General features: G+C 48.1%; 11 protein-coding genes across 11 annotated transcripts; 5 read left to right on the top strand and 6 right to left on the bottom strand.

Annotated features, from left to right (window-relative positions):
- Positions 1-110: 110 nt before the first annotated feature.
- Positions 111-1,631, bottom strand: FSUBG_3887 (putative aminotransferase; the record flags this gene model as incomplete). Its single annotated transcript, XM_036681816.1, has 3 exons — positions 111-836; positions 899-1,242; positions 1,292-1,631. The coding sequence occupies 3 exons, from the start codon at positions 1,629-1,631 to the stop codon at positions 111-113; spliced, it is 1,410 nt and encodes a 469-aa protein (XP_036540665.1).
- A 1,181-nt stretch (positions 1,632-2,812) lies between these two features.
- FSUBG_3886 (tetracycline resistance) lies at positions 2,813-4,489 on the top strand (the record flags this gene model as incomplete). The annotated part of the gene is made up of 6 exons (XM_036681815.1): positions 2,813-3,070; positions 3,123-3,137; positions 3,196-3,393; positions 3,451-3,838; positions 3,890-4,150; positions 4,221-4,489. 6 exons carry the CDS (start codon positions 2,813-2,815, stop codon positions 4,487-4,489), a joined length of 1,389 nt encoding a protein of 462 aa, XP_036540664.1.
- A 380-nt stretch (positions 4,490-4,869) lies between these two features.
- Positions 4,870-5,732, bottom strand: FSUBG_3885 (HAD superfamily hydrolase; the record flags this gene model as incomplete). The annotated part of the gene is made up of 3 exons (XM_036681814.1): positions 4,870-5,433; positions 5,489-5,617; positions 5,712-5,732. The coding sequence occupies 3 exons, from the start codon at positions 5,730-5,732 to the stop codon at positions 4,870-4,872; spliced, it is 714 nt and encodes a 237-aa protein (XP_036540663.1).
- Positions 5,733-7,157: 1,425 nt separating this feature from the next.
- FSUBG_3884 (glucose-methanol-choline oxidoreductase:gmc oxidoreductase) lies at positions 7,158-9,360 on the top strand (the record flags this gene model as incomplete). The annotated part of the gene is made up of 8 exons (XM_036681813.1): positions 7,158-7,269; positions 7,332-7,466; positions 7,519-7,590; positions 7,637-7,773; positions 7,825-8,298; positions 8,366-8,439; positions 8,493-8,907; positions 8,962-9,360. The coding sequence occupies 8 exons, from the start codon at positions 7,158-7,160 to the stop codon at positions 9,358-9,360; spliced, it is 1,818 nt and encodes a 605-aa protein (XP_036540662.1).
- Positions 9,361-9,964: 604 nt separating this feature from the next.
- FSUBG_3883 (uncharacterized protein) lies at positions 9,965-12,480 on the top strand (the record flags this gene model as incomplete). Its single annotated transcript, XM_036681812.1, has 3 exons — positions 9,965-10,136; positions 10,243-11,509; positions 11,583-12,480. The coding sequence occupies 3 exons, from the start codon at positions 9,965-9,967 to the stop codon at positions 12,478-12,480; spliced, it is 2,337 nt and encodes a 778-aa protein (XP_036540661.1).
- A 309-nt stretch (positions 12,481-12,789) lies between these two features.
- On the bottom strand, positions 12,790-13,084 carry FSUBG_3882 (uncharacterized protein; the record flags this gene model as incomplete). Its single annotated transcript, XM_036681811.1, has 2 exons — positions 12,790-12,923; positions 12,991-13,084. 2 exons carry the CDS (start codon positions 13,082-13,084, stop codon positions 12,790-12,792), a joined length of 228 nt encoding a protein of 75 aa, XP_036540660.1.
- Positions 13,085-14,990: 1,906 nt separating this feature from the next.
- On the bottom strand, positions 14,991-17,875 carry FSUBG_3881 (uncharacterized protein; the record flags this gene model as incomplete). The annotated part of the gene is made up of 4 exons (XM_036681810.1): positions 14,991-15,603; positions 15,679-15,708; positions 15,766-15,778; positions 16,414-17,875. The coding sequence occupies 4 exons, from the start codon at positions 17,873-17,875 to the stop codon at positions 14,991-14,993; spliced, it is 2,118 nt and encodes a 705-aa protein (XP_036540659.1).
- Positions 17,876-18,435: 560 nt separating this feature from the next.
- FSUBG_3880 (dTDP-glucose 4 6-dehydratase) lies at positions 18,436-19,434 on the top strand (the record flags this gene model as incomplete). The annotated part of the gene is made up of 1 exon (XM_036681809.1): positions 18,436-19,434. One exon carries the CDS (start codon positions 18,436-18,438, stop codon positions 19,432-19,434), a length of 999 nt encoding a protein of 332 aa, XP_036540658.1.
- Positions 19,435-20,531: 1,097 nt separating this feature from the next.
- FSUBG_3879 (FAD binding domain protein) lies at positions 20,532-22,282 on the bottom strand (the record flags this gene model as incomplete). Its single annotated transcript, XM_036681807.1, has 2 exons — positions 20,532-21,984; positions 22,032-22,282. The coding sequence occupies 2 exons, from the start codon at positions 22,280-22,282 to the stop codon at positions 20,532-20,534; spliced, it is 1,704 nt and encodes a 567-aa protein (XP_036540657.1).
- Positions 22,283-22,941: 659 nt separating this feature from the next.
- On the top strand, positions 22,942-24,402 carry FSUBG_3878 (integral membrane protein PTH11; the record flags this gene model as incomplete). Its single annotated transcript, XM_036681806.1, has 8 exons — positions 22,942-23,092; positions 23,155-23,180; positions 23,236-23,272; positions 23,329-23,399; positions 23,450-23,472; positions 23,536-23,683; positions 23,742-23,845; positions 23,901-24,402. 8 exons carry the CDS (start codon positions 22,942-22,944, stop codon positions 24,400-24,402), a joined length of 1,062 nt encoding a protein of 353 aa, XP_036540656.1.
- A 1,329-nt stretch (positions 24,403-25,731) lies between these two features.
- FSUBG_3877 (kinetochore complex Sim4 subunit Fta4) lies at positions 25,732-26,019 on the bottom strand (the record flags this gene model as incomplete). Its single annotated transcript, XM_036681805.1, has 1 exon — positions 25,732-26,019. The coding sequence occupies one exon, from the start codon at positions 26,017-26,019 to the stop codon at positions 25,732-25,734; it is 288 nt and encodes a 95-aa protein (XP_036540655.1).
- Positions 26,020-27,211: the final 1,192 nt, after the last annotated feature.

Below are 27,211 nucleotides of genomic sequence, written 5' to 3'. Positions count from 1 at the left end.
TATTTTGTCTTCTTTTTCTACTGCTGCGATGCTATGAACCTCCCCCAAAGCGGGATCAAGATAGATCAAAGCCCTTCCGTACCAAGGCCATGAATAGTACACAGCTTAATCTAGGCTAAGATCTCACCCTTTGCTCTGACTTCTTCAAACACACTGTCAACAACACGGGATGCACGGTACACAATCTCCTCGACATCACGGGGTGTGACAGTAAAAGGAGGAGCCAACAAAAAGTGATCACCATTCCAGCCATCAGCACATCCAGTAGATGAGAAAAGGCATACGTCATAGCCCTTCTCAAGGCCGCGAAGTCGCATTCGACGAGCGAGGTTCAGCTTTAGATCCAACGGCCGCTTGGTGACCTTGTCAGCCACGAACTCGATACACCAAAACATACCGCGGCCGCGAACCTGGCCAACGTTGGGATGACTATCGAAAGCTCGATGAAGTAGATGTCCAAGGAGAAAACCCATGAGGCGAGCATTTCGGACGAGGTCATCGTCTCGGATGATGCGCTGTACCTCCAGAGCGGCGACTACGTTGAGAGGATGGCACTGATAGGTCTGGCCGTGCTGGAAGGATGCGCTGCCTTGCTTCAGACCATCGATAACGCGGTCGTGGATGAGAAGTGCAGAGATGGTACCGTAGCCTGCAGCCAATCCTTTGCCAACCGCTTGGATATCCGGAACTACACCATCGTACTGCCAGGCATGCATGTGTCCAGTTCGTCCGAGACCGCACATGACCTCATCGAAGATGATGAGTGCGCCATGGCGATGGCAAACGGCCTTCATAGCAGCCAGGTATCCAGGGAGAGCAGTAACACAACCTAATGCCTAATTTGAGTTAGTATTTGCTCTTTGCTGTCATCTTTTGGGGTTCATTAAAAGTAACTTACAGTTCCAACCATGGGCTCCAAGATGAAGGCACAGACGTTCTCGGGACCGATCCGCTGGAACTCATCCTCCAGTTCTTGGGCAAGTCTGATCACATACTGTTCCTCAGTCTCGCCATTTTCAAGATCCCTATATGGGTGGCACGGAGAGACATGGCTGACATTGGTGGCGAGAACATCAAGGAATGGCTCCTTTCGGGCTTTGAGATCCCCAACAGCCAAGGCTCCCATGGTACATCCATGCCAGGAGCTCTGTCTGGCTATGAAGTGAGAACGAGGAGCACCTGGGTCCTTCTCAAGGAAGTACTGCCGGGCAAGCTTCATGGCAGCTTCGACAGCCTCAGAGCCTTTTCGCATGTTAGAGGATATCTTACTCCACTCAGTAGGAATACTCACCTGATCCAAGGAAGCATGCTCTAGACAGTTCACCACCAGTAGACTGGACGAGGATGTCGGCGAGTTCATGAGAAGGACTGTTCTGGAAGTATCCAGGATGAGCATATGTGAACTTGTTCAGCTGCTTGATGATAGCGTTTTTGACTCTCGCATTATTATGGCCGATGGCAGAGACAGCAGCTCCGCCTGTAGAGTCAATGATCTTTTGGCCATTCTTCAATGTGAAGTAAAGCCCATCGGCAGATTCGACTGTTGGTGCTGCAGAAGGGTAGACACTCTGGTAGAACAGAGAGTTTTCTGAGACGATAGGCTCGTCAATAAGGGGGCCAAGAGATCCCATCGTGATAGAAGATAAGGTTTGAGTTGTGCTGAAAAGATGCTGATCTGAGTTCTAGTTCTCTACAGAGGAAGAAAGCTGTATTGCAAGATAGAGATTTAGGAGAGTTTCAAGGAAGGTTTTATACTTATTATTCAATTCATGGTGGCCTTTGTGCGGTACAATTTAATGTCCAGTATGAATAATCGAACGCCTTTCAAGCGCTTACAGCAAACACGAAACCATCCTGTCACTTCCTTCTGCGGCAGGACATTCACCATCGCTTACACTGTTGCATATACAACCAAGGCCTCTGACATCTCCAGAATCTACAGCATACAGCTTCATGCTCCCACATACAGTTACAGGAGCTCTGCTAGGCGTTCTTGCTCTCCACATCCGTCAGGGTACTCTACACGAAAGAAACCTCGGTTCGACGATAACGACACGGCTGTGGAGTATAGTTCCTTGTCTCAAGGTCTGACTACGATTCACAGTGAGAAGTCGGCAATCGCTTCTCCTTCTGGCACTAATGTGACGCCGTGCTTACACAGAGAATTAGCTCATAGCTAGGACATATCAAATCCCAGAATTTGTCATCCCCGAGCGTAAAATTCAGTTTTTCCCCGACCCCAGTCGTATAAACCTCCCCATGGAGTGTACCCCCACATAAGATCCTTCATCACTGGAGTCGCGGGATGTGATGGCCCGCAGCTATCCACACAGTTTGGGAGTATTCACGATAATAAGCGGGAAGAATAAGCATATCCGATAGATCCACTACTTTTTTGAACCTGCGTAATTCTTACTGTATCGCGGATGCCGAAGAATGCATGCTCTCCTACCAATTATCTTCGCTTGGCGGGAATACTTAACTTGGAAGCCTGGAAGATTGAGCTTACATGAAATCCACTGTATTACGACAATGATTGCCTTCTCGCCACAATATTAACTCCGCTCGTCGTGTTTACCGAGATCCTGAACAATGAAATATTGAGAGAACAAAGGAGATAACTAAACAAGCAAGGTTCTTTTGCCATGTTACACAAGACAAAGCGAAAGTCAGATTTGCGTGACCAACAAAGTAATTCCTATTACTCAAAAGCATTAGTTTTGCCATCAGCAATCTGAATGGATTATAATAAAAAAAATCAAGAGCCATCATTTTGACATCTTACTCAGAATCAAAAACGATTACCTCCATCATGACTAGTATCAATTTGACAGCAGCTGGCTCAGCAACCGATGCAATTGACCTAGAGTCTCTTCCTCGTCTTTCGCATCGCGGTGAGGAAGAGGGCAGACAGCGAGTCGATATTGCACAACAGGGAGTCGATAGCAATGCTTCGTCCCAGGAGACTATCGCTCCGCCAAAATGGAACCATCCTCCTATCAACAAGTATCGTACTGCCGCGACATTCTGGTCGTTTCTTGTTGTTGGAATGAACGACGGATCTTATGGTGTAAGATGAACTCTTCTTTCTTCGACCCCAGTTGCTAACTATGACATCTTAGGCTTTAGTTCCCTTGGTGAGTAGTATCTCGATGTCTCTATAGTAGAATAGACCTGGCTTACTGTGTATCATAGCTCGAGGATTATTACCACAAGAATCATACCCTTGTGTCTTTGGTGTTCCTAACACCCTTTGTTGGATATGCCATCGCTTCTGCTATCAATAGCCTAATGCATGTACATTTTGGTCAAAGAGGCGTAGCATTGCTTGCTCCCATGTGTCATATTATACCATATCTTATCTTCTCTTTCCATCCTCCTTACGCAGTCATGGTATGTTGCACTTCATCATCGAACCTTGAATCAAAATGCCTAATGCGATTTCTTAAGATCTCCATGTATGTCCTTGTAGGCATAGGAAATGGACTTGCTGATGCCGCGTGGTGTTCTTTCATAGGACAGATGATGAACTCGCACGAGATGTCAGGTATCTTGCAGGCATGTTACGCCCTTGGTGCTACCATTGCTCCTCTCGTCGCGACTGGTCTCTCTGGAAATGGTATGCCAGGCTGGTATGCATTCTTCTATGTCATGACTGCTGCGTCGGTGTTAGAGCTCATCGTCTTAACAATCACCTTTTGGACACAGACTGGAGCCGTCTACTTGTCTGAAGCGCCTTCAGCATCTGGGGCTAAATCAGGGCGTATGCGCCAGGTCCTGAAGAACAAGCTTTCGTGGATATTCGCTTTTTTTGTGTTTGGATACTGCGGAGCCGAAGGTAAGCTCTCGTTAATATTCTTCTGTTGTAGTTACTGAAAATCTGTTCCAGTTGCTCTTGGTGGTTGGGTGGTCGTCTTCATGCAGAAAAGACGTAAAGCCTCAGCTATTGTTGGCAGTTCCGTGGCCACAGGGTTTTGGGGCGGAATGACAGTCGGGCGCCTGTTCTTATCCTTAGTAACAGTCCGACTGGGAGAGTTCTGGGCCATGTTCTTATACATCGGAGTAACTATTGCTTTAGAGCTGGTTTTTTGGCTGGTGCCAAACCTGGTCGTTAGTGCAGTGGCAGCAGCACTAATTGGCGTTGCCATGGGTATGTTTTCAGCACAATATCGTCACAGATTATATGTAGAAGCATTTATAGCTAACACTAAAGTTTCTAGGGCCAATGTATCCTGTTGCCGTTGTTCTCATCACCAAGGTTATGCCTCGCTCTCTCCATGTTGGAACTATCGGTTTCGCCGCTTCCTTTGGCGGTTCTGGCGGCGCAATACTACCTTTTGCCGTAGGGGCCATTGCACAGGCAAAGGGGGTGCAGACACTTCAACCCATCGTCCTCGCTATTTGCGTCGTTCTTGGCTGTTTGTGGCTACTACTTCCCCGCAGGCCGGTGGAAAAGAATCAGACGGATGGCAATGAGAACTCTGTGTAGGACAGAGAGCATAGAATGTTGGAGCGGCAGTGAAAGGCTAGGGAGGGGAGCGGTGCGCAGCCCATAGTTAGAGTGTCATATACATTTTGTAACTAAAGCTCTCGTCGCTTTATTGCCCACTTTAACCTCCTTTAATGAGCGTCTGATACGGTCTTTCTGTTTCTCATTCAAGTTGCGGGGGCAATTCCTTGTAGCACTTGGTCAGAGGCCGCATAATTTGAGTTATTATCTACCTAAAGCTTATAAGTATTCTAGACGTGTATGAACCGAAGTATGCTTAAAACTAATAAAAACACTGCAACTGGTAGATTCACAGATACTGTACTTCTAAATAGCCTAACCCCAGGTAGTCTATGGCTTCCTGAGGTTCCAAGGAAATATCATTCCACCAAACTAGTCTCAATCCTGTACAGAACATCTTGAAACTCATCCCAACTACTCATAACAAACTTACAACCAGCATTCTCCAGAACTACACGTAGTACCTCAGCCTCCTCGAGCGTCTCGCATGCACCAGTATAACCAACCGTAATGATGCCAGCGCATGTAGCAGAGGTTGCACCAGAGCGACTGTCTTCAACTGCAACGCACTCATTGGCGCTTTTATCCATAGTCTTCAAGGCGTGTAGGTATACAGCTGGATCAGGTTTTGAAGTAGGAACAGGGAGCGAGTCTGCAGCGCTGAAAACGTCGTTTGGGTCGAATAAATCGGCTTGGCCAACTATATCAAGAGAAGCACGCACACGACGAAGTGCTGATGAAGATACTACAGCGAGTCGGTAGTGTCCCCTGAGACACTCCAACTCAGCATTAGCGCCTTCACATGGTTCTAACTTTTGTATAAGCTTGGATATGACGCGGTCGTCTTCCATGGTGGCATAATGCTCCAGCTTCTTATCCGAGATGTTGCACGAGACATTGAACTTTGCCTCGATAGCGCGAATCTAGTAATTACGATTTAGTCATGTGTGCATAGCTATCATTCTTCTAGTCACTCACCATGTTTTGGAAGTTCTGTCCAACAAATTCGCGTTGCAAATAGCGGCCCGTAAAGCTCAGGTTGACTTTACAGGCAGCGAGTATCTCGTTGGTGAGATCAGCGCTTGCTTCGAAAGCAAGAGACTCGGACTGGACAAGGGTATTGTCACAGTCCAGAAGGAGCGTTGTTATCTTCATTGAGGCCATTAATGATGTTAGGTGAACATGGAATGGATTTACTAACCGTGTTAGAGCGGGATCCCATAGTGGTTGTTCTTGTGTGACCTTGTTCGAAGATGATGATGTTACTGTGGGTGAAAGATTGATTAGGGGAATGAGAAAGAAAATTGATAATGAATGGATTGTGATATATCACATTTCTACGTGCTATTACAAATTGTTATTCGAAATCTTGACACAACAAACCCTAGCGTTGTTACCGTATTTCTCCTCTCTCTTTTCAGATAAGCGGTGACCAGTTGGGTTCTTATGCAGTATGTACCGATGACAGCACACCCTTGGGGTTTGGCTTCATAACCCCTGCATCGACTCACATCAGCCTTACAGATCATGTCAGCCTATATTAGTATGTATCATCCCGTAAACCCATGCCTAATAACACGGTAGGACTAATGCACGTCACACCTTCTAAATCCCGCACTCTATTTCGAATCCTAAATTCTAGATGCAGTCAAAAAGTGTCTGTCAGCGGATCTCACTCTATGCTTATATGACTACCTACCAGGGGTTGGGGTTTTGGCGGATCCTCTACAGCATCGGCTGAGCACATTATGACCTGGTTTCGGCGGCGAATGTAAACCTTTTCCTGATGTATCCATAGATTCACGCGTTACATACAGGGTCGCTTACAAAACATCCACTCAGGTCGACTATCCTGTAAAGGCGCTCCAATGAACTCTTGGCCCGTCATCCTGAAGGATTCAAGTGCAACATAAAATTAGCTCACGATCTTCACGGCAGATTCATCCTGCGGGATCCCAAATTCAATGGAGAATTTATCACTGCATATGCATTCCTTCTGTGCCGGCTCCGCTCCGTCATACCTTGCCTGAACCGTTGCTTTAAACTGTTCCTTCTGTTCTCGCTCCGCACTCCTAAAACACGGCAGTTGGCTATATAAGATGCTATAGTAAGCTGTGACTAAACGATTGCCACTGCTGCTTACTGCTATTGGAAACTCGATTCGAAGATATCCCACAGTGTCTCCTACACTGTCTGGGGTCTCATATCTCACAAAAGACCCAGCTTAGAATTGTTACACAGGCGGACATTATGTCTATATTTACACTAGGGCTTAGAGTATGTTGAATCCATATACTACACTGGTCCACTTGCTTATGGTTACGCAAATTGTCAAGACCTTTGTGAGAGAAGCTATTCCACCGTCTTACGAAGATGGGCTCATTGTCTACCTGCCAAGTCGGGAAGATGGATACGCAGCGCCGTTTCTACCTACTTCCAGGTCAAGCAGCAGTTCGAGAAGAAACTATGCAACAGATTTAGTCCTTGGACACTAGGGGTTGAAACTCGATCTGTTTCCCGACGACTGAACCTCAAGCGCGGGAGACATAATCTATAAAGCAAGCTATCAATAGCTTAAACAAAACGTCTCAGTAGCACGCTGCCTCTCCATCTTAGACGTACCAAATTCCCCTCCTCAGTCTTCATCATGCGGTTTACCATCACTTCCGTGGCTCTACTATCACAGCTCTCGTCGATCCTTGCACGACACCATCCTGAGTCTACTCTCAGTAACACGTATGACTTCATCATTGTGGGTGGTAAGTGTTCATACCGTCTCCACAGGCGGCAACCTCAATTGATGATAATGACTCCGTCATAGGCGGAACCACTGGTCTCATTCTTGCGGATAGGCTGAGCGAGTCTGGTGAGCAAAAGGTACTAGTACTAGAAGCTGGGCCAGATCCAAACGTTGTAGCCATGCATCAAGCACCTGGTGCAGTTGAATATATCGCTGGTAAGATCGAATTCAGAAATGAGTCTTTTGGCGCCCCTAATCTGTCACTCAGGTACGGCGATCGACTGGAACTTCTATACCGAGCCCCAGGAAGGCCTCGATGGCCGCAAACTTGCATACCATCGTAAGTACTACAATCTATCATAGTGCTTCCTTACTCAGCCTCATAGGTGGACGCGGTCTTGGTGGTAGCAGCATCCTCAACGGCCTCTACTACGGACGAGGCTCAGCTAATGTCTACGATCACTGGGTGGAGCTTGGAAATCCAGGTTGGAGCTGGGAAGAAGTGTATCCGTCATTCATCAAGGTAAGTGCCGTCAGCGACGATCCCAGATTCTTCCGCTCATAATGTCAACAGAGTACTCACTTCAATGCTCCCAATAATGGAACAGGCTACAACCAAAAGTATCAGACCTGGGACCCATCCGCATACTCTAACGGTCCACTGGAGATTGGCTACCAAGGCTTTGTCCCGCCCTCGAGCGTTGCTTTCATCGATGCCTGTGCAGCAATTGAGATCCCAATAGTCCAAGACCTCAACATCGGGAAGAATGTCGGCGTTAAGCAAGGGACCGCCACTCTGACCTCAAAGTACCGACGTAGTTCAGCTTACGACTATTACAAGGCTACCGCCAAATGGCCCAATGTCGACATTTTTCACAACGCCCCAGTTCAGCAGATCATGTTCTCAAAGAATGCTACTGGTTTCCCTATTGCGACTGGTGTCAACTTCATTGATCACTCTCAGGGTCGTCACCGCACTGTTTCAGCTTCAAAAGAGGTCATCGTCACTCTGGGAACTTTCCAGTCACCCCAAATTCTAATAGTATCGGTAAGAACACACTCCGTGGCCTATTTTCTCTTGAACTTGTTAGAAAAGGACGCTAACGAGAGACCAGGGTATTGGACCGGAGGACACGCTTGACGCGTTCAATATAGAGCCGGTTGTCATCAATGCAAACGTGGGACAGCAGTAAGTCAACTTAGAAGGCCTTAGCTATGGAACATTGCTCTAACAACATGTAGCATGATGGACCATAACCTGTATAGTATCTCAGCCACAGTAGTTTCCGAAGCTTCAACCCACCAGCTTATGTTTAACTCCACTGCCGTCGAAGCTTCGCAGGAGGAATACTACACTACTGGCAAAGGAGTCTACACGGCCCCTGGAGGTATAACCAATGGCTTCCAAGAGCTATCAAAGGAACAGCTTCAGAAGATAGGTGCCGAAGCTGTCATCGATGCTGGACTTACCAATCGATCTACAGTAGAGTTTCTTTTTGAGTCGTTCTTCTATCCCAATAGCCCAGGTCCCACCTACGAACCACTATCGGATCAGCCATACATATCTATTTCGGTGTCAAGCATGGTCGCTCTATCCAAGGGCAACGTCACCATCCAGTCGAGCGGCATGTCCGACGACCCTATCATCAACCCCAACGTATGTTGTCATGATAACAGCTCTCATTACTTGTTCCATACTAACTGCTTTCAGTACTACACCCACCCTGCTGATCGTGCTATCGCCATCAATGCGTTCCGGGACGCACGGAAGATCCTTGCCCATTCCGCTTTTGCAAACCTAACTGTTGGGCCTAACCATGGGGAGGTTGCTCCTGGTGTTTCCAACATTGCTTCTGATGACGAGGATGCCATATTTGAGTACATCAAGGCTACGACAGTTCCTAATTGGCACGCTTCCGGAACTAATCGCATGCTTCCACTTGAGGACGGCGGCGTTGTCGACTCTCGTCTTCGCGTCTATGGAGTGCAGGGCCTGAGAGTTATCGATAGTAGCATCATGCCTACAGTGCCAGACGTTAACATAGCTGGCCCGGTGTACATGTTGGGCGAGCACGGAGCCACCATGATTAAGGAGGATTGGGATATCTGATCATAATGGGTTTCAATGTGAGGAACTAGTTTAGCTTGTGCTTCTATACTATTAGCTCAGACAAAGCTCATTAAAGCAATTAATCTGATGTTTTTATCTCCTGTTACTTTCGGTATGCCGATCGTCCCTATCTGACGTTGCCGATCTCTTTATGGGTTGACCGGTCTAGTTCGCCGATGTTTACCGGGCGCTAATATCTTACGAATCAAGCTATGTCACCTTGATCGGAAAGTCATGGCATTTTAGCCGAGATACGGCACGACTATAAAGACTATCGTACTATCGAAGTAATTGATAGCCATGAAATCGCGGGGGTAATTGTCGTTCGTCTTTCCCCGCATTCGCTCAGATCACCGGGTTTCGCCACACGACATCCGGTCTCGTTAAGCAGTGCTCAAGGTCATGATGCTGCTGTCATTTCCATTTTACGCTACCCTCCCGCCGTAAACCAATAGGGACAGTCCAGGTTCAAGGATGTATGGCAAATTTACCATCGCTTATAATAGAGAGGGGTACTACTTAAGAAACCGCTGTAGCCACGCGTTGTCTCTGAGCACGAGGTCACCAAGCACTATCCCATCTTAGAGGTGGTAAACTACTCACCATGGGCTACCTAAACCGGATCTTGCTAGTCCTCTTTCTTTGCTGTACGAGCGTGCTGGCGATGCTTCCCACATCTTATGATGTTGTCTGGGATAAACCTGGTGTCAATGGCTCAGCTGACTCTATGCCTCTCGGCGGCGGTGATATTGGCCTCAACACTTGGTACGAGAATGGTAAGCCAGTCTTTAATATATGTCCCCCGACAACGCATCCCCGTGCTCTAATTGTAGCTCCCGTTTTTATGCGAAACGTTTCATTTACTCATATACCGTGTAATAGGCACGATTCTCATGTACATCGCCAAGAGCGGAACCTTTGACGAGAACAATTCTCTGCTGAAGCTCGGTCGCGTCAGGCTGTCCTTTGACCCTAATCCATTCGACAGCCAATCATTTGAGCAGAGATTGTTGCTCAACGACGGTTACGTCAAATACACGGGTGAAGACAACGCGACTGCCAAGATTTGGGTCGACGTCTTCAACCCCGTCGTGCACGTTGAGGTTGACAGCCCCGAGAAGATAGCCGTCAAGGTCGCCTACGAGAACTGGCGCTACGAGGACCGTCCTATCATCAATGAAGAGCGCAACCAGGGCTCATGGGGCATCTACACTTCCAAGATCGCAAACGGCACTACCTACGCCGACAAGATTGGCTTCCATGAGAATGGTGTACTTATGAGCCATCGTAACGAGAAGCTGGATCTCTGGAACTTTCAGATGAAGCAGCAAGGGCTTGAGAAGCACTCTGACAAGATGTACAACCCCATGCGCGACAATGAGTTTGGCATCTTTGTCCATTCCGAGCAGCTGAAACCCGGCGCTGTCACGAATGGCCACTACATCAATACTACTTACAAAGCTTGGAACCTTGACTCAAAGGCACCTAGCAAGTCTGTAAAGGTCACACTATCCATGTACCAGGCTCAGACTAAGAATCACGATGAGTGGTACAAAGGTCTTCAGAAGGTGATCAAGTCCACAGCCAAGAACACCCAGGACGCGACTCTTGCTTGGTGGCACGAATACTGGGCTCGATCCTATATCATCATCAACGAGGGGAAGGGCGAGAAGGATGCAGGCTTTCAGGTCGGCAAGAACTACCAGATCTGGCGATACCTCATGGGGTGCAATGCCAAGGGCGATTGGCCCACCAAGTTCAACGGTGGACTTTGGACTTTCGATCCCATATATGTCAACATTTGGCGTCCCTACACGCCCGACTATCGCCGCTGGGGTGGTGGTACATTCACTGCTCAGAACCAGCGTCTACTGTACTGGCCTCTTCTGCGATCGGGTGACTTTGATGTCATGACGCAGCAGTTTGACTTTTACAAGCGCATCACTCCCAATGCCTTTCTACGCGGTCAGGTTTACCAGGATATCGATGCTGCTTATTTCTTGGAGCAGATCGATAATACTGGCCTGTCAAATGTGTTCGAGTATAACGCGCAGTGGTACGATGACGACGCTAATACTCCGCGGCCTGACTTCTTCCCAGATGGTGAGCTCTGGAATGTCTGGCTGAACCATGTGCAGGACACAGCCAAGTAAGTACTGCACCTTGCGGCATCCCCTTCCATTGGGATAGTATATGGAGGATGGCTAACTATTCAACTTTAGTGAGTTCGCCGACATGATCTTGCAGGCCAACATTTACTCTGGCTTTGACGTCAAACCATACCTCGAATTCATCGAGTATCAACTCGCGTGGTTCGACAAGTTCTACACCCGCGAAATGCAGAAGCGTAATCCCTGGCCCTTGACCGGCATGGCTGGCAACGAATCTCTGGTCATCTATCCCGGCTCTGGTGCCGAGACATACAAAGAATCATATAACCCAGTCTCCACTCTGGCTGGTCTGCGTCAAGTCGTCAAAGACCTGCTCATCGTCGATGAGTATGCACTTCAGAACAAGACCTACTACACCAAGTACCTGGCCAAGATCCCTGCGAACACTTTACGCCAGCAACAAGGTCACACCTGTATCGCTCCCGCCGAAGCATACACACGCGTTCAAAATAGCGAAGTTCCTCAGCTATACACAGTATTTCCTTGGCCCGAATACGGTCTCGGTCTTCCTAACCTCACGCACGCTATCAACACTTATCTCTACGACACCGAGACGTTCTCATTCCACGGCAACACTGGCTGGAAGCAGGATGTCATCTGGCTCGCGCGAATGGGCTTCACAGTCAACGCTACTGCAATGACGGAAGACCGGTATGCACCAAGCAAAGTGTGCAAGTTCCCGACTTTCAAGGGCCCCAACTTCGACTGGACACCTGATCTGAATCACTACGGTTCTGCTGCCATCGGACTCCAGGAGCAGCTCATCCAGACTTTTGTTAGAGACGACATTAGATTGCTTGCTGCTTGGCCCAAGACTTGGGATGCGCGCTTCAAGGTCTGGGCTCCTCATAATACTACGGTTGAGGGTACCGTGAAGGCTGGTAAGATGGAGAAGCTGACGGTCCTGCCCAAATCTCGCAAGAACGATGTCATTTTTGGTCAAGATTAGTTGCGATAGATTTATCAGGGTTACCTAGATAAGAATTATAATTTGATTTATTGGTTTGTAGTAAGGTCTCAATTGCTATAACTGCGTCGTGTGAATGTTGCAGTGGATCGAAACTTGATACCTGAGCAACGCGTGGCTCACGCGCACGGAAGATCCCAGCTGCATTGAGGAGATGACGTCATGAGCAGCGTCAAGATAATGAGCGAAAAAGCAACATGCCTATAAATTATCCCAGCATTATATATACCACGAGTATCTTGAAAACTAAAACGCAAAGGATGACCGAAAGACTCCGTCTAGCTGATTCTTCTAACAGGGGCAAGGGATGATCCAGCAATTGATGGGAATCGGGCATGGGATGATACCACAGAGCCTGCCATCGCAAGCACCACCTCCGCGGAGCTCCATTTGAGGATCTGTAGTCTCGGGAGCCTTCTGGGGATCTGCATAATATCAGTATAAAGTACCAAAACTCGGCGCGCTGGTAGTCTGGGCGCGTGGCTGTCTTACCCATTGATTGCTGAGACTTGGGTTGATTGGTCTCGAGAGACTGAGAACTTCTCATCTCGGACAGTTCTTGTGGCACAGATTGAGAGGAGGACATTTCGACGGTGTATAGGGTGAGCTTTAGATTGCGCGGTCGAGGTTCGGGTTGATGATATGATGTTGTTATTGGGGAATTAACGTTTCTTTTCAGCTGACGCGCGCTGACGTTATATACGCGGCAGCACGGTACATTAACGTACAGCATGTGGCGCAGTTGTTAGATGAGGCTGTGCTTCCAAAAGGGTGGCTGTGCCAAGGATCCATGTTGGAATGGGCCCACTTTAACAGATGTAGATAATGGCTAAAAAGAGCTTTAGTTGCTGTACTCTAACTATAGGTTAGGTTGTTTTGTTTTGATATGAAGGTATTTCCCCAAGTCCAAGCATGGTGTTATGGAGGAGTGAGAGTCAGAGGCCTTGGGCTATTTCTGGAAGAGGATCAGATTATATGTTGTTGGCTCCTTGTCAATCTGAGGGTGCGCCTGCTTTATTCTACAACTCGTTTTCTTTTTGAATAATTCTCTATGTGATTTTCAACACAGGCCATGTCTAGGGTGTCCATTCCAAAAGGCCTACAACCTTAGAAGGCTGACAGAGGCCTAAGTTCAACACTCTTCATTCTGAAACAAAAGTTAAAAATTCGACGTTACATAAAACATAGAGCAACAGCGAATAGGTACAATACACCAAAGTATGGACAAGGTGCAGGTAACCAGAAATTCATTACTTTTCTAAGGCATAGTTCACTCTTAATGGCCTCCCTGTAACATACACTATAGTACAGTACCCCGTGTCTTATAACAGACAGTGGAGAGGAGGGTTTAACCAAGACCAGCTTGCAGCCCCCAGTAACGTAAAAGCAGCTATACCATGACGGCAATAGCTTTATCCTGCAGTTGTGTCAATCTTGCCCTTCCGTTCCGTCGCTTGTGTAGTATCTATATAGTTCGTGAAGGTCAGCAACCAGCCAAATCACCGTGCGAGTTGAGTGACTTACAGCGCTGGACTCTTGCGTGACGCTGATGTGGTTTTGATTCGTGGTGGCCGTAGCCGTCAGAAGGGTAGAAGTTGTGGCACTGGGACATGTGTCACAGTCCCGGTGTGCCAGGCCGTGGCTAGTAGCATCTTCTGGCCCTGCTAGCATATTGGATAAAACGTGTATGAGGGTAGGTAGCGATGTAAGGTTGGAAGAAGGCAGTATGAGTGGCTCAAAATGATGTTTAAATACCGGAAATTCTGGTGGTTTGTCCAGCTTGTGCGTCGCGTTAGGCTTACTTTCAATATCATTGTTGGTAGGCAATTCGGTTCATTGGCTGGCTGTGTCAGCTTATGATTGGCTGTGTCCGCGAGAGGGAGCTTGTTTGAGTGCCAATGAAATAAGCAAGGCGTTCTCGGTGTGGCGCAGCGAACTCTGTCATTTGTCTTATTGGATGCTTATTTGCGCAATCAATTTTGAATCCCACCATTTCCCAGTTTTTCTGTCATCTGTCCCCGACAGTTATTACCAACGATTGCTATTTCCTTTCTACTACTGATATGTCCCAATTTTCTGGGTATCGATGTTGGCTTAGCAGAGCGGCTGCGCTAGCCACAATCGCAGTTAAGTAAACCTGATATAATAAGGTCGAATAGCGGGGCATCACCAGATAGTTGAAAGTGAGGCTGGCGGCATACACCTATTTATGCCTGCAGTGACTTATAATATGATTTATAAGATACGTGAAGACTTTAAGCTCATTGATGGTAACATGGGCAAAGAGTAGCTGCGTAAAACCTCCAACATCTCATCAAACAAGCCTGTTTATTTATTACTGGCCCAGCTGCTTAAATTCCTATTTGAATAATGTTGAGCAGCTTGCTTAATGATATCAATTATAAGGCTTACAGGTTTTATGATGCAGTAAAGGGGTGATTCTTATAAGATTATAATATATATATGTATTTGAACGTCTCCGAACCAAGATATCAGACATCACTGTTAGTAATAAACAACGCGCCCCAATCGGGATCCTGTGATCTCGAACACGCCTGAGAGGAACCTGATCCAGTTGTCTGATAATCCAATTTCGCAGCACTGCATCCGACAGAGGTGCCAGGACCCCTAATTGATGCACAGTTGAGGGGCACACTGCCGTAGTAGAGATTGTGGCTCTCGCACCGCGTGATCAGGGCGTAAGGTAACCCGACCTGCAGGTATTGGAGTTCACCGGTGATCTCGTCAACTAGGAAGCGGGCAGAGTTGAAAGTCGAGCCGCAGTCGCAAAGGACCATGGGAGTAAAACTGTCGCCGTTGGACTCGCCCTGGCCTTCGAGAGCTGGACCCTCACCCGGGACGAGGAAGAAGCCTGTTGGGCCTGCCTCTTCGGAAGTGGTGGTGGTTGCGACAGCTGTAGTTGTTTCGACCGATAGAGCACCTGCTGTGAGAGCTGTTGTTGTATCATTGAGGGGGTGGCTTCGGGTGTCTTGATAGAAGTTGGCTTGACCAAAGACTCGGTTCTTGAGACGCTGACTTGGGCGAATTCGGAGCTCGTTGAGCCAATTGCAGTGGAAGTCTCTGAGACCGAGGATTCGGCCAATGCTGAGATTTCAGCTACGCCGGTCTCGGTAGTTGCTGTGGAATCAACCGCGGAAGAAGCAAAATCGATGATCGTACTCGATGACGAAATGAACTCTGACAAAACAGCTAAAAATGATCTGGTTAGTTATCACAAGTCTACATGCTCCCGGGAATAACACATACTGGAAGATGGCGGCTTTCAAGGGCTAGCAGCCACAAGCCCAACGGCTAGCGCAAACGAGGCGTAAAAGCGTATTACTAGCAAAAGATTAAGGTCAGAATTAGAGTTCCTGCAGTTTAAAATCAGACACGATGCTACTGGCGGTCGCAACACAAATACATACTAAAGTCTCTTGATTGACTCCTAGACGTTATCGCTGATAGTAGTGTTTTCGTCAGCTGGCGTTAAACCCTGTAAATTCTACTGACTATCGATTGTGAAGTGGGGCTAGAGGCTGTAAGCTAACGCTCTGGAGTTTAACGGCTATGATGGTTTTTCGTCACTGGTACTAGCCTCGTATAGTCGGAAATTGCGCTTGGATGATCACCGCACGATTCTCCTGATTTTATCTCGAGAGTCTCGTTCAAAACGCTGGTATCATGACTGAAGGAAACGAAAACTCCTATGGAAATCCGAAATTTGTAATATTTAATATCATCTATAGGAATCAATCAACCAAAGTCAGTTGAACGCTCCACCACCGTCACGGAAAACTTCTTCCTCCCACGTCGCTTTCGATCCGGGCGGCTTTCGTCTTCCAAGGCGGCACATCTCTTTAGGCTCCATGCTTGGAAACCTACTATAAACCGTCAAGTTGGCATTGAGCTTACCCATGCGGGGATATCTGTCTTTCTTCTCCGCTGAAGCTGCCCAGTATCTGACCTTGCTGCCCTCAAGCTGAACAGTAGCCAAAGGCTCATTACCTTTTCTAGGTAGCAGAGCGGATTTGACAAGGCCACGCAGCTTTTGGTGGTACCATGGTCTATCCCACCAAGTCTCACGTCTCTCCTTGAACTTGTTGTGATGCAGTATAGCTGGTACTGTTGTGAGGAAGAAATCGGTATACAGACGCATGTCGCTCCAGTCAACGGCTTTGCCTTGTTCAACCAATGGGCTTTGAACCGACTTGAGATCATCTGGGATACCCTCCACTCGTACTGGTGATATACCGCGTACCTCAGAATTCTTTTCGATGGACGCTTGGTCGCTCAACATGACAAAGTCACCGTCGAAGAGGTCATCCTCTGGTCTGATCTCAGTTGCGAAAGCTTGTGCCGATATGTCCTGAGCGTAATCAAGTCCAATGTGGAATTCGAAATTCTCTCCCACGAAGTCCTCCACATCAACGCTGACGTGGTTTTGCCTCTGCAACTCACGCCAGACTTCCTGCGCACCGAGTACTTCGCCAATCATACCCTGTTCGCTCCTTATAGGGAAAGCCTCTGCGACCATTCTTTCGATGTTTTGCTTGGCACGGCGAAACAGTCGTCTCATGTCGCCTGCTGGGCCTATGTACATGCCGCCATTGATCCACCTCGGTCTGTTGTTGTGCCAGAAGGTAGCGTTCTTTTCCGTCTCCGGTCCATAGAGGTCTTCTCTCAAAGGAGGCTCGGGCCAGCGGTCACATTTCATGTCCACACCAAATTTTACAGGATCCTCGGGGTAACATTTCCTTTGCGATGCCGCGACGATTGTCTGCTTCATCGGCATGGGTATATCCTTCCGCTTCCATTCTTTGCGCAGTCTTTCATTGGCTTTCCTGTTGATCTCATGGTACCGACTGAGAAGAACTTGAGCAGGGAGCTGGAACCACACGTCATAGGCATCAACCATGAGAACGATATCGTCATCGAATAGCTTCTCTTCTGCGGCAGCACTGGGGTGCATAACTGAGTCAAGGTAGTTGACAAAGCCGACGATCTTGGGAAGATTCTTGCCAAGTCTCCAATGTGAGATATCCCTATAGTTGAGTCCCCAATTGATGATGACTGGGCTTGGATAGCCTAAAGCCATGGCGCTGAAGACTGTCCTGCACAGATTCGGACTTGGGTTGGTAGAAGGGACGATTAAGGCAAACCGACGGTCCTGGTCAACTGGTACCTCCGGCCGCTCTGTTGTGCTGACATTGTCGTGTTGCCAGCCTGCCGGCCTTATTTCTACCTCCGACCACCAGACCAAAGCATAGAGGGATAGAGACAACGCCAGACAAATGGTGATGATCTTGTAAAACATGGGTGCGCTGAAGATTGCCGACAGAGTTGCCCTACTGGGCTTTGGATTGGGGTAGAGCATGCTAGCCTTGGTGTTTGTTTTGGGGCTGTCGCTCAGCCATAAAATCTCGGCCAGCGAAGACAAGAGTGATAGTTCAAGGATTGTGGTGATACGCGATGGAAATGACAACTATCAATGTCTCTGAACTGCAAATTGGTGGCCAGACGGCTGCTGAGATTGACGCGGAGATTTTTGTTGATGGTGAAATGTCTGAGAGCTTAAGAAGGGGAGATAACGATGACCCCTGAGCTGCCCTCGTCTGGGTTAGCGGCTGAGACATGGCAATCTAAGGGCAGCGGAAAAAGAATGGTGGCAAGCTTGGCGCCCCCTCACTTAAGATGAGTTGATAACCAACTTAGTGAGGGGATGGCTCGGATCTATCTAATGTGGCTTGCATTAGTGGGAAATTCAGAGTATTGTGGCGCATTGCAACTCACCCTTCAACACCAAGCATCCCTTAAAGGGGAGTATATCTCTCCTTCTCAACTAAATATGCTTAATCCCCGCTACATATCCGATCCTGCCAACCTTATCCATCTCCCCAGACCCTCTTCAGTTACTACCTCCCCCCACTCGCAAGCATGACGATTGTAACAAGGATACGCACCTCTAAGCCTAGACGAGCTATTCTCGTCACCGGTGGGGCCGGCTTTATCGGCTCCCATCTGGTTGAAGCTCTTCTTGCTGAGGGCGGTTGGAGAGTCGTCGTCGTTGACAACTTTGATGAATTCTACGACCCAGCGATCAAGCGCGCCAACCTTGCACCTCATCTTCTGAACCCCAATCTGAGGGTTTACGAAGCCGACATTGAGGATCTCGAGGCCCTTCAGACCATTTTCGCTGATAATGGCTTCTCCGCTATTGTTCATCTGGCAGCCCGCGCTGGTGTTCTTCCTTCATTGAGCCAGCCCAACAAGTACTTCGATACCAATGTCAATGGCACTCTGAACCTGCTTCAGTGTGCTAGAGAATTTGGCGTCAAGCAGTTCCTCTTCGGATCGTCGTCGAGTGTATATGGCCTTGGTGCCAAGGCGCCATTCAACGAGGACTACAAGAACACAAAGCCCATCTCTCCCTACGCAGCATCCAAATCGGCTGGTGAACTGCTTTGCCATACATACGCTCACCTCTATGACATTCGCTGCATCTGCCTGCGTTTCTTCACCGTCTACGGTCCTCGCCAGCGGCCAGACCTCGCCATCCACAAGTTCACGAGGCTCATTCATCAAGGCAAGCCTATTCCTCTCTTTGGAGATGGCTCTTCCCGTCGAGACTACACGTATGTCGATGATATCATTGATGGTATCTTTGCGGCCCTCAAATATGATGGGTCTGACTATGAGATCTTCAACCTTGGAGAATCGCAGACTATTCAGCTGAGAGACCTTATCGGTGCTCTTGAGGACACTCTGGGACGTAAGGCACGCATTGACAGAAAGGGAGATCAAGCCGGTGATATGCCCATCACCTACGCCGATATCTCCAAGGCGGGTGCCATGCTTGGATACAAGCCCAAGACACAGGTTCAACAGGGCATTGTTAAGTTTGTCGCTTGGTATCTTAGCCAATGCGGTCCTTGATTTCAGACTCTTTTCATCTGTACTACTAGTAATGATTCTTTTTGTCGGCTTGGGTTTCGAGGTTCGGAGTATCTACTACTTTATATGGACTTAGGTATGGAGTGTACACGCTTTGTTGGGTTTTTTTCATAGTTCGTTAATCATCAATTCTAATGATTGTAAACATCAATATTCTACTCTTGCCTGACTCCTAACTAAATGCGAATGTTGCAAGAAGGCTCACGATACAAACATCAGCTCTCAGATCTATTAATTCCAAAAAAAACACTCTCATTAACATAGTTCAGGCAACATATCGAATGTGAAATATTGGGCAAAGCCAGAAGGGAGGAAGAGTTGTTCTAGCCCGCGTTCTCCCTGCGATTGCTATGCTTATTTCGAAGGTTACAGTAGAGGAATGCTTTTACTGTTGTGTCTCACCTAAATCTCCATGCGTTTCTCGTAGCCACGCGATCAAGTCAAAATATGCTTATATTTTAGTCGTGGATGTCGCGTTGAAAATGGCGATGCCAGCCTCTGTCAGATTCACGTGTGGAATATGCCATTCTTACAATTTCGAGTTCCCCTAGTTGCGAGTCTGAGCAGAATTCAATACCAAGGGTCGCATCTAGGCAAAAGAAGCAAAACTGTCTTAGTGACGTAAAATTGCAAATGTAAATGAGGAAATCGAATTCGCGGCATTTCAACGGTCGAGATTCATTTCTTTGATGCACATTATTTGAGCCGAGACGCATCCTGTGGTGAGACTATCAGCATATAAGACAGCCAAGAAAAACAGGGAGATGATGCGCCCTATGATAAGGTGAATTTTTAAGACAGCACCAACGCCACTGTCTCAGCCGGACTTTTCGATCTAGTCTTAGGGCTTGGCGGGGGAGGAATGCTAGTGCCGGCCACTGCAAGGGAGGATTAGGACTGTTTACATAGGGCTACTCAGAAATGCATTGTCTAACCCTAGTGCTCAGATGGCATCCTCTCGTTGACTTAGCTCGTTGAATTATGTATTAAGAAGTAAAGTACTATTATAATTAACCCCTCGTCTTATCGGTACTGAACTTTGGTTCAAGTGTACAGTATCCGACGGCACAAGTGTTTGCTTAATACTTCGGCCGACACATTCGGCCGTTATCGCTAACAGTCCACTGCTCACTGCCAACTGCATTCCTGGCGTAGAAGAATCCCTTCTTATCCCACTTGGCCTTCACAGACAGCAACTTGTTGTAATTGGCTCCAAAGAACTCGGACTGAAAGTTGGGCTGACGGAAGTCTGCCTCGTTCATGTATGCTCCACTGCCAGGTGTAACAGCTTCAATCTCAGGCATGATTGTATCAGTCATGAGGTTCTGAAGATCCAACATCTCTGACCAGGGGGCAGTGAAGTTCCAGGGTGTTGTGAGGGTGGCGTGCACGAGGGCATTGTTCCAGGCGGGGAGAAGGGACTGCTTCTGGGAGTTACTGAAGGGTGCGACATTGGTGCCAACACCAATCCATGTGACACCTTGCTCAACGATGCTGATGGCAGCTTGGGTGAGGTCGTCGTTGTTGTTGACGATAGTGTCGCGTGGGATCAAGCGGCCACCATACTGGGCGATGCCGACTTGGATGTTACCAATAGGAAGAGGGCCAAAGTAGGTGTCGTAGTGGCCGTAGTAGTTTGCTGACTGGCTGTACTTGACTGTGTAGTTTACACCTAGGCCATCAAGCGAGCTGACGAAAGGTGCAAGAAGAGTCTGAACCTCGTCTTGAGACTTGCCAAAGGCAGTCAGAGGAGCAATCTGGAAGAAGGTGTTGGTGAAGTAGTAGACAACCATAGATCCAGCATCAACCATGCCAGGGAGCTTAGAGTGGAAAGTCTCAATGGCCTTGTAGAATGTAGCCTGGTCGTTGTTGGTGTTGAAGAAGGCAAGGGTAGCAGCGCCAACCTTGGCATCGGGGAAGGCCTTGACAGTCATAGACAGTACAACACCCCAGTTACCGCCACCACCACCATTCAGAGCCCAGAAGAGATCAGAGTTCTTGGTGGGAGAAGCAGTAACAACACCAGAGTCTGCTGTCACGACTTCGAACTCAAGAGTGTTCTGCGCAGATAGACCAAAGCTTGTGCTTAGAGCTGAGTGGCCACCACCCTGTGTATAGCCACCGGTGACACCAACGGTAGGGCATTCACCGCCGATGACAACATATCCCGCATCGTTTCCAGCCTTGAGGATATCGAAGCCCTGGACACCAGCACCGAGAGTAACAGCCTTGCCCTTGTATCCGTTGGCGTTGTAGTCCTTGAACTGGATGTCCTTGAGACGATGGGTCCAGACAGAGAGGGCACCGGCACCGGTAGATCTTCCATTGTAGTCATGGCCGGTGTTGCGAATGACGAAGCGAATGTTGTTGTTGCGGGCAAAGTTGATGGTGTTAACAACATCAGCCTTGGTCTGAGCCTCGACGGCGTAGCGAACGTAGTTTCCTAGTTCACAGGCACGGGACTCAGGTTGGAAAGGATCGCAGCTCTGGTTAGCGAACCAAGGAGCCATTACCGACGACGAGGAGTTCATGCTAAGTCATGTTAGTACAAGGCTACACTCCACCAGTGCCAGACTTACTGGATCCCAGGATGCTGCCATTGGTCCTGGAGGTACTTGCACTGAGCAGCATCGTACGTAGGGTCGTGACAAGGCGACCCCAAAGGAACAGTCTTGATCAAACGACCATTCACAGTCGTGTTGAGACTCTTCCATTGGCTATCCGAAGGCCAGCAAGCATCACCAGGAAAGCATTTACAGCTAGATGTAGTAGCATACGCTTGGGCAGTGGAGAAGGCCGCAGCGGCTGTAACGAAGCTTGTCACTTTCATGGTTGATGTCCTGCAGATGAAACACTACCTGCGTGAGCAAAAGCAACAAGCCAGTTAGACAAAGGGTGTGACTCACAGAAAATGCTACAGTGTCGCAGATCTTGCAGAGAAAAGAGAGTGGTTCTTGTCTCTTTTTACTTTTTGGGTTATATAAGTACTATTAGAGTTTCCTCGTACATCGCAAGCATCGGTGTCAATGTCTTGAGTGAGCTAGTCCCACCGGTGATAGTGCGCTTTGAAAGCGGGGACAAGGCACGGAAGTGGCTCACGGGCCGGGGCTGGGACTAGGATGTTTAGGTTCACCGGCACAACGGTCTACCTGACAGGTTTTCCATGTCAGAAGCTTATCTCGGTCGAGGCCGGTAATGGGTTGTCAAGGCCCTGGGGGGTTCAACAGCCGAGAGACAAAGATCCATTATGAATGGCCTATGAACGTTCTGCCAGTTACCCCTGCATGAAGACGTATTTCGCATCGTCTCGAGGAGAAGCGACCTGCCAAATTGAGTTTTGTGGCTGTCGGAGTGCGTCAGATCAGACCATGGTCTCGGAACAGAGCTCATTTCAAAGGAATCGAGTTTCTTTTTTCTGGAGGGAACGATGTATAAGTCGGCTGTACTCTTCCGGATTGTGCTCTCTATACTGTCGTCGCATATTTTCCAATGTCAGGCTGGACTTACAACGCCCCGAGCGGCTCGCCAACCGATGGCCCTCAAATCACGTCCATTGCTGTTGTTTTTACAGCCGTTGCACTCCTTACGGTTCTCCTAAGAGTTTATGTCCGAGGGGTTATGCTCAAATCGGTGGGAGCTGGTAAGAAGAGCCTGTCTATTCCCCGTTGTTCGTCGGCACTGACGCGTCTTGTTTGTACATAGATGACTGGATCATCGTTGTGACATGGGTAAGAAGGGATCTGCATTCGATCTCCAGATGACAGTCATGCTGATCAACAACAGATCGCGAGCTGTGGATTCGCTGTTGTGACGGTGATACGTGAGTAAACTTTCGCTAAGATCGAGTGTTGCCGATCACCAGTTGACACATTCTAGAAACGAAATGGGGGCTCGGGTTGAAGAAACTTGACGACTTGCCTCAGCAGAACTACTACAACTTCATGCTGGTAAGTCCAATATCTATCCATTGTCTGTCAGAAGCTAACTTCATCATCAGCTACAATTCATGGGCGCGCCATTGTAAGATCGACTCCTTGCGATACCGAACAATTACTTACCGACCACGAAAAGTTACATATCTAGTATTCTAGGGTTCAAGCTGAGCCTCTTGATCTCGTACCTGAGATTTATGGCGTCGGGCATATGGTACAGAGTGACAGTCGGCGTCGCTGTTGCCTGTACACTCTTCCATCTCTCGTTCTTGATTGCGCAGATCAACCTTTGTACACCTGTATGTGGCGCCTCAGGCGATCTCAATACTTTGCTTTGCTAACGAGAGCTTTTCGTAGGTTCGAAAACAATGGGATTTGAGCGTTACGCACGGCTCGTGTCTCAAGGGCGTGCCTATGTACACCGCCATGGCCTCAATCACCATTGTATTTGATGTTGTCGTGTGAGTAACTGCGACATTTAACACTTAGAAGAGATCTAACCAGTGTTAAATACAGAATGATGCTCCCTTTCCCGACATTACTCAAGCTCCAGATGCCGAACCGCAAGAAAGTCGTCCTCCTCGGTCTCTTCGCCATGGGAATCTTCATCTCCATCATCCAAATCGTCCGCATTCAGACCATAAAATCCCTCTCCAACCTCCTCGACTCAGCCGGTCTCATCAAATGGTCCATGGTCGAGAACAATCTCGGAATAATCGTCGCTTGCGTCCCGACCCTCGCCCCTCTTGTGCGTTACTTCAGCGAGCAGTCACGCGTCGGCAGTCGCAGCCGCAGCAAGTCCCAGAACAATTCCGGTTACGCGCTGCAGTCGACCTACCGCAAGAACCTTTCCCGAAGAAGCGGACTGCAACCCTTGGGCAGTGGGGTTGATGAGCAGATTGGTGATAGTGCAGAGGACATTTTGGCCAAGGAGGATGGAATCATGCGCAAGACGGAAATTGTGATTAGTTCAGCTCAGGGACCGGTGGATAGGGGAGAGCTCACTCCGGGACATTAATTATGGGAGGTAGGCATTATGATTTATTAGTTAGTTTTAGTGTTAGATTTCAATGCATAAGTGACAGATGCTTGTTGGAAAAGGTCTCGAACTGTTTCTGCCCAGCGGCGTGGTAGGGGTCATAGTGTTGATTGGGTCGCATCTGAATTCGTCATATTATCTTAACGCATTTCATTCTAGTGTTCCAAAAAGCAAAACGGTCAAGCGAATTGTTCCAGCAATGCAAATGCAGGGTTTCCCTGCTCGATAGTGGTCCGGCTGTCAGTTTTGGGGTATTCATCCGTGCGCGCTCAGGGTCTTGCGGCTAAGTCGGCTCGGATCTGTTCCCACTGCGCGGAACTTCCCATATGCCGAGGTGGTATTTTACTCCGTACTCCCTAGCTATTCGGCGAACATACCGTGAGCTCTGCCGACGGTGATAGTAGATATGCTTATATTACTAAGTTTTAGCTCAACGGCAAGCTTCCTGCTACGAAAGCCTCTAGACGAGATAATGTCCGCCTGTTTCGTATACTAAAACCAATAGTGTCCTGTACTAAGATTTAGAGCAAGACGCCATCAATTGCCGACTTAGAAGTGCTCAACACAAATATCTTCAACGTGATTCTGGTCCCTGGGAATTACTAATGTTACGGTTCGCCGATAGTGCCGAAGGGATACGCGGTTACTTGGTCGAAGTCTTGGGTGTTTCAGTCAGGCCAAATACACTAAAGTACCAGTCCAGTCCTATTGCGACCGGTGTCACAGGAGCTCAGTCGGCCAATTGAAGGAAGCAAGGCCATAAGAAGTACAGATAGGATAATTAGTATACAGCCTTGAAATGTAAGGGGAGCCGCTCATGGAGCAAGAAGGCTTTATACAGTAGGCCAAAGTGGCGCAGCTAACTGTTCTAAAGTACTAACATATACTAGACTTGCCCAAGTCTTATCTGTTGTGGAAAGAAGGGCAGTGATAGGTCAGAAAGTATATCGTAGTGCTAGATGCGTCATAGGATTGGCAGTACTGCAATAAAGTTAATATCGCCCCAGTTCTATCACTACTCACGAAGAAGAGCCAAGTCTTCTTGCCTACCCTATCCCACTGAAAATTGGTGTGAGCACCTCATTCACGACTTGGAATACCGCTTAGTGGGCTAACGACCGTATCAGTAAGCCTTACAACTTTGTAGAATCCTTTGCTACTTCTTATATATATAAGAGCGTTTCTGGAACATGCAGGTGAATACTAATGACATCCGCCAAGGATCAACTGTTATTTCAGACTTGCAAGGACCTGATCCTCAAACTCGTGCCCTTCATCGATGTCTTGCCCGGTTATGTTGTGATAAATCTAACAACCACTGCCGCATGACCAGTGGTGATCATAGCAGCTTCCAAACTTGGCTGTCTTCCTGCACGAGACACCACTAGTTCCAACGGCAGAGCATGAGTTGCCTCCGGACTGTAGAGCCGCGAGGAAGGTATCACGAGCCTGCTTGGCAGAGATGCTGGAGCAAACCTGGGTGCACGAGTAGCTACAGGTGGTGCCGGCGTCGTTGGAGGCAGAGCAGGTTCTCTTGCATGCCTCAACTCCTGCGATAGCGGAGAGGGCATAGACGACGTAGAGGGGTTTGACCATCGTGATGAGTTCTAGGCTACTGTGTGTTAGCAAGACAGGTGGAAGATGGAACATGGTGCGATTTACAGAAGTCCGTGAAGATATAGTGTTGAGAGGGAATATTTGTCAGTTGTTTGCAGGTGAATCTCTTGTCTGAAGTGCTAGATGTTGGAGAAAAGATCGGGCTCTTTATACGTCGAGTACATCCCTATCAGCGCAAGTAATGTCTGATGATAGGAACCTTTTCACTTGCCTTTTGCCTAGAGCCAGATCTACGCCTCTCCGTCTCTGCATTTCCCCGCGCTTAATGCACCTCAAACACCAACATGGACTGAGCTCGACGACGAGAAGTCACTATGAATATTCGTATTGGGAGCCTTGCACAGACAAAGGTAGTATTCATCTCGTGATAGCAGTTCTAGATCAAACAAATATCCCGAGCTCCATCCAATAACAATCATCATACTGATCTGCTTTGCATACAAATTCACTAGTCTCATGCAACTCGTATGTCGCGTTGCATCGAGTTTTCAGCTGAAAATGTCCCGCGCATAAATCGTCTCCACAGTCAATTCGAGCTTCCTATTTCATCAGTGCGGAGGATTTTAGACCGGAAGATCGCCAGCGGCTGTGCAGATTCATTCCCCGGAGAGTGCTGTGCCGTTCGATAGTTGCATAACTTGCCACAGAGATGCGCTGTGCATTCCCGATTTTCGCTAGTATCAACGTGCCTGTTTTTGTATCTGGCAACTCGTCTCGGAATATCGCTTTTCTATGCTGTCTATTGGTTCTCGATGCCCCCGACTTCCTTGGAGGGGTAGCTTGCGAGCAGTCTATTGGGGTTAGAGTTATTCGGCGGGCACTGGATGCAAGGACCTTTTGATGCCCCTCGTTTTGTACCTAGTCGCAACAAAGGCCTCTGTGTGTAGAACTAGAAGCGATACATCTCACACGAAATTGACGAGGCATGAGTACCGCCTGATCTCAAGTGTATGCCTTTCTGACTGGCACGTGCTTATGCACTGGAAATGTCTCTTGGGCCAGTCCCTTCATCGTTGACTGCTGTTGGATAAAGTAGGCCTTGCACTTGAATAGTTTCGTCGATCAGGGGATACGCCGGAGCTTCTCATTTCTCAACTACATGATGCAGCAAATACGATCTCAAACCTCATCCTCCATTCTGAATACTTGCATGCTTTTCATGGTGATATCT

The sequence above is a fragment of the Fusarium subglutinans genome (genome assembly GCF_013396075.1).
Source record: "Fusarium subglutinans strain NRRL 66333 chromosome Unknown NRRL66333_c0000033, whole genome shotgun sequence".
In the NCBI taxonomy this organism is placed as follows: Eukaryota; Fungi; Ascomycota; class Sordariomycetes; order Hypocreales; family Nectriaceae; genus Fusarium; species Fusarium subglutinans.
Note: the sequence above shows the minus strand (reverse complement) of the source record. Positions and strands in the feature narration are given on the sequence as shown.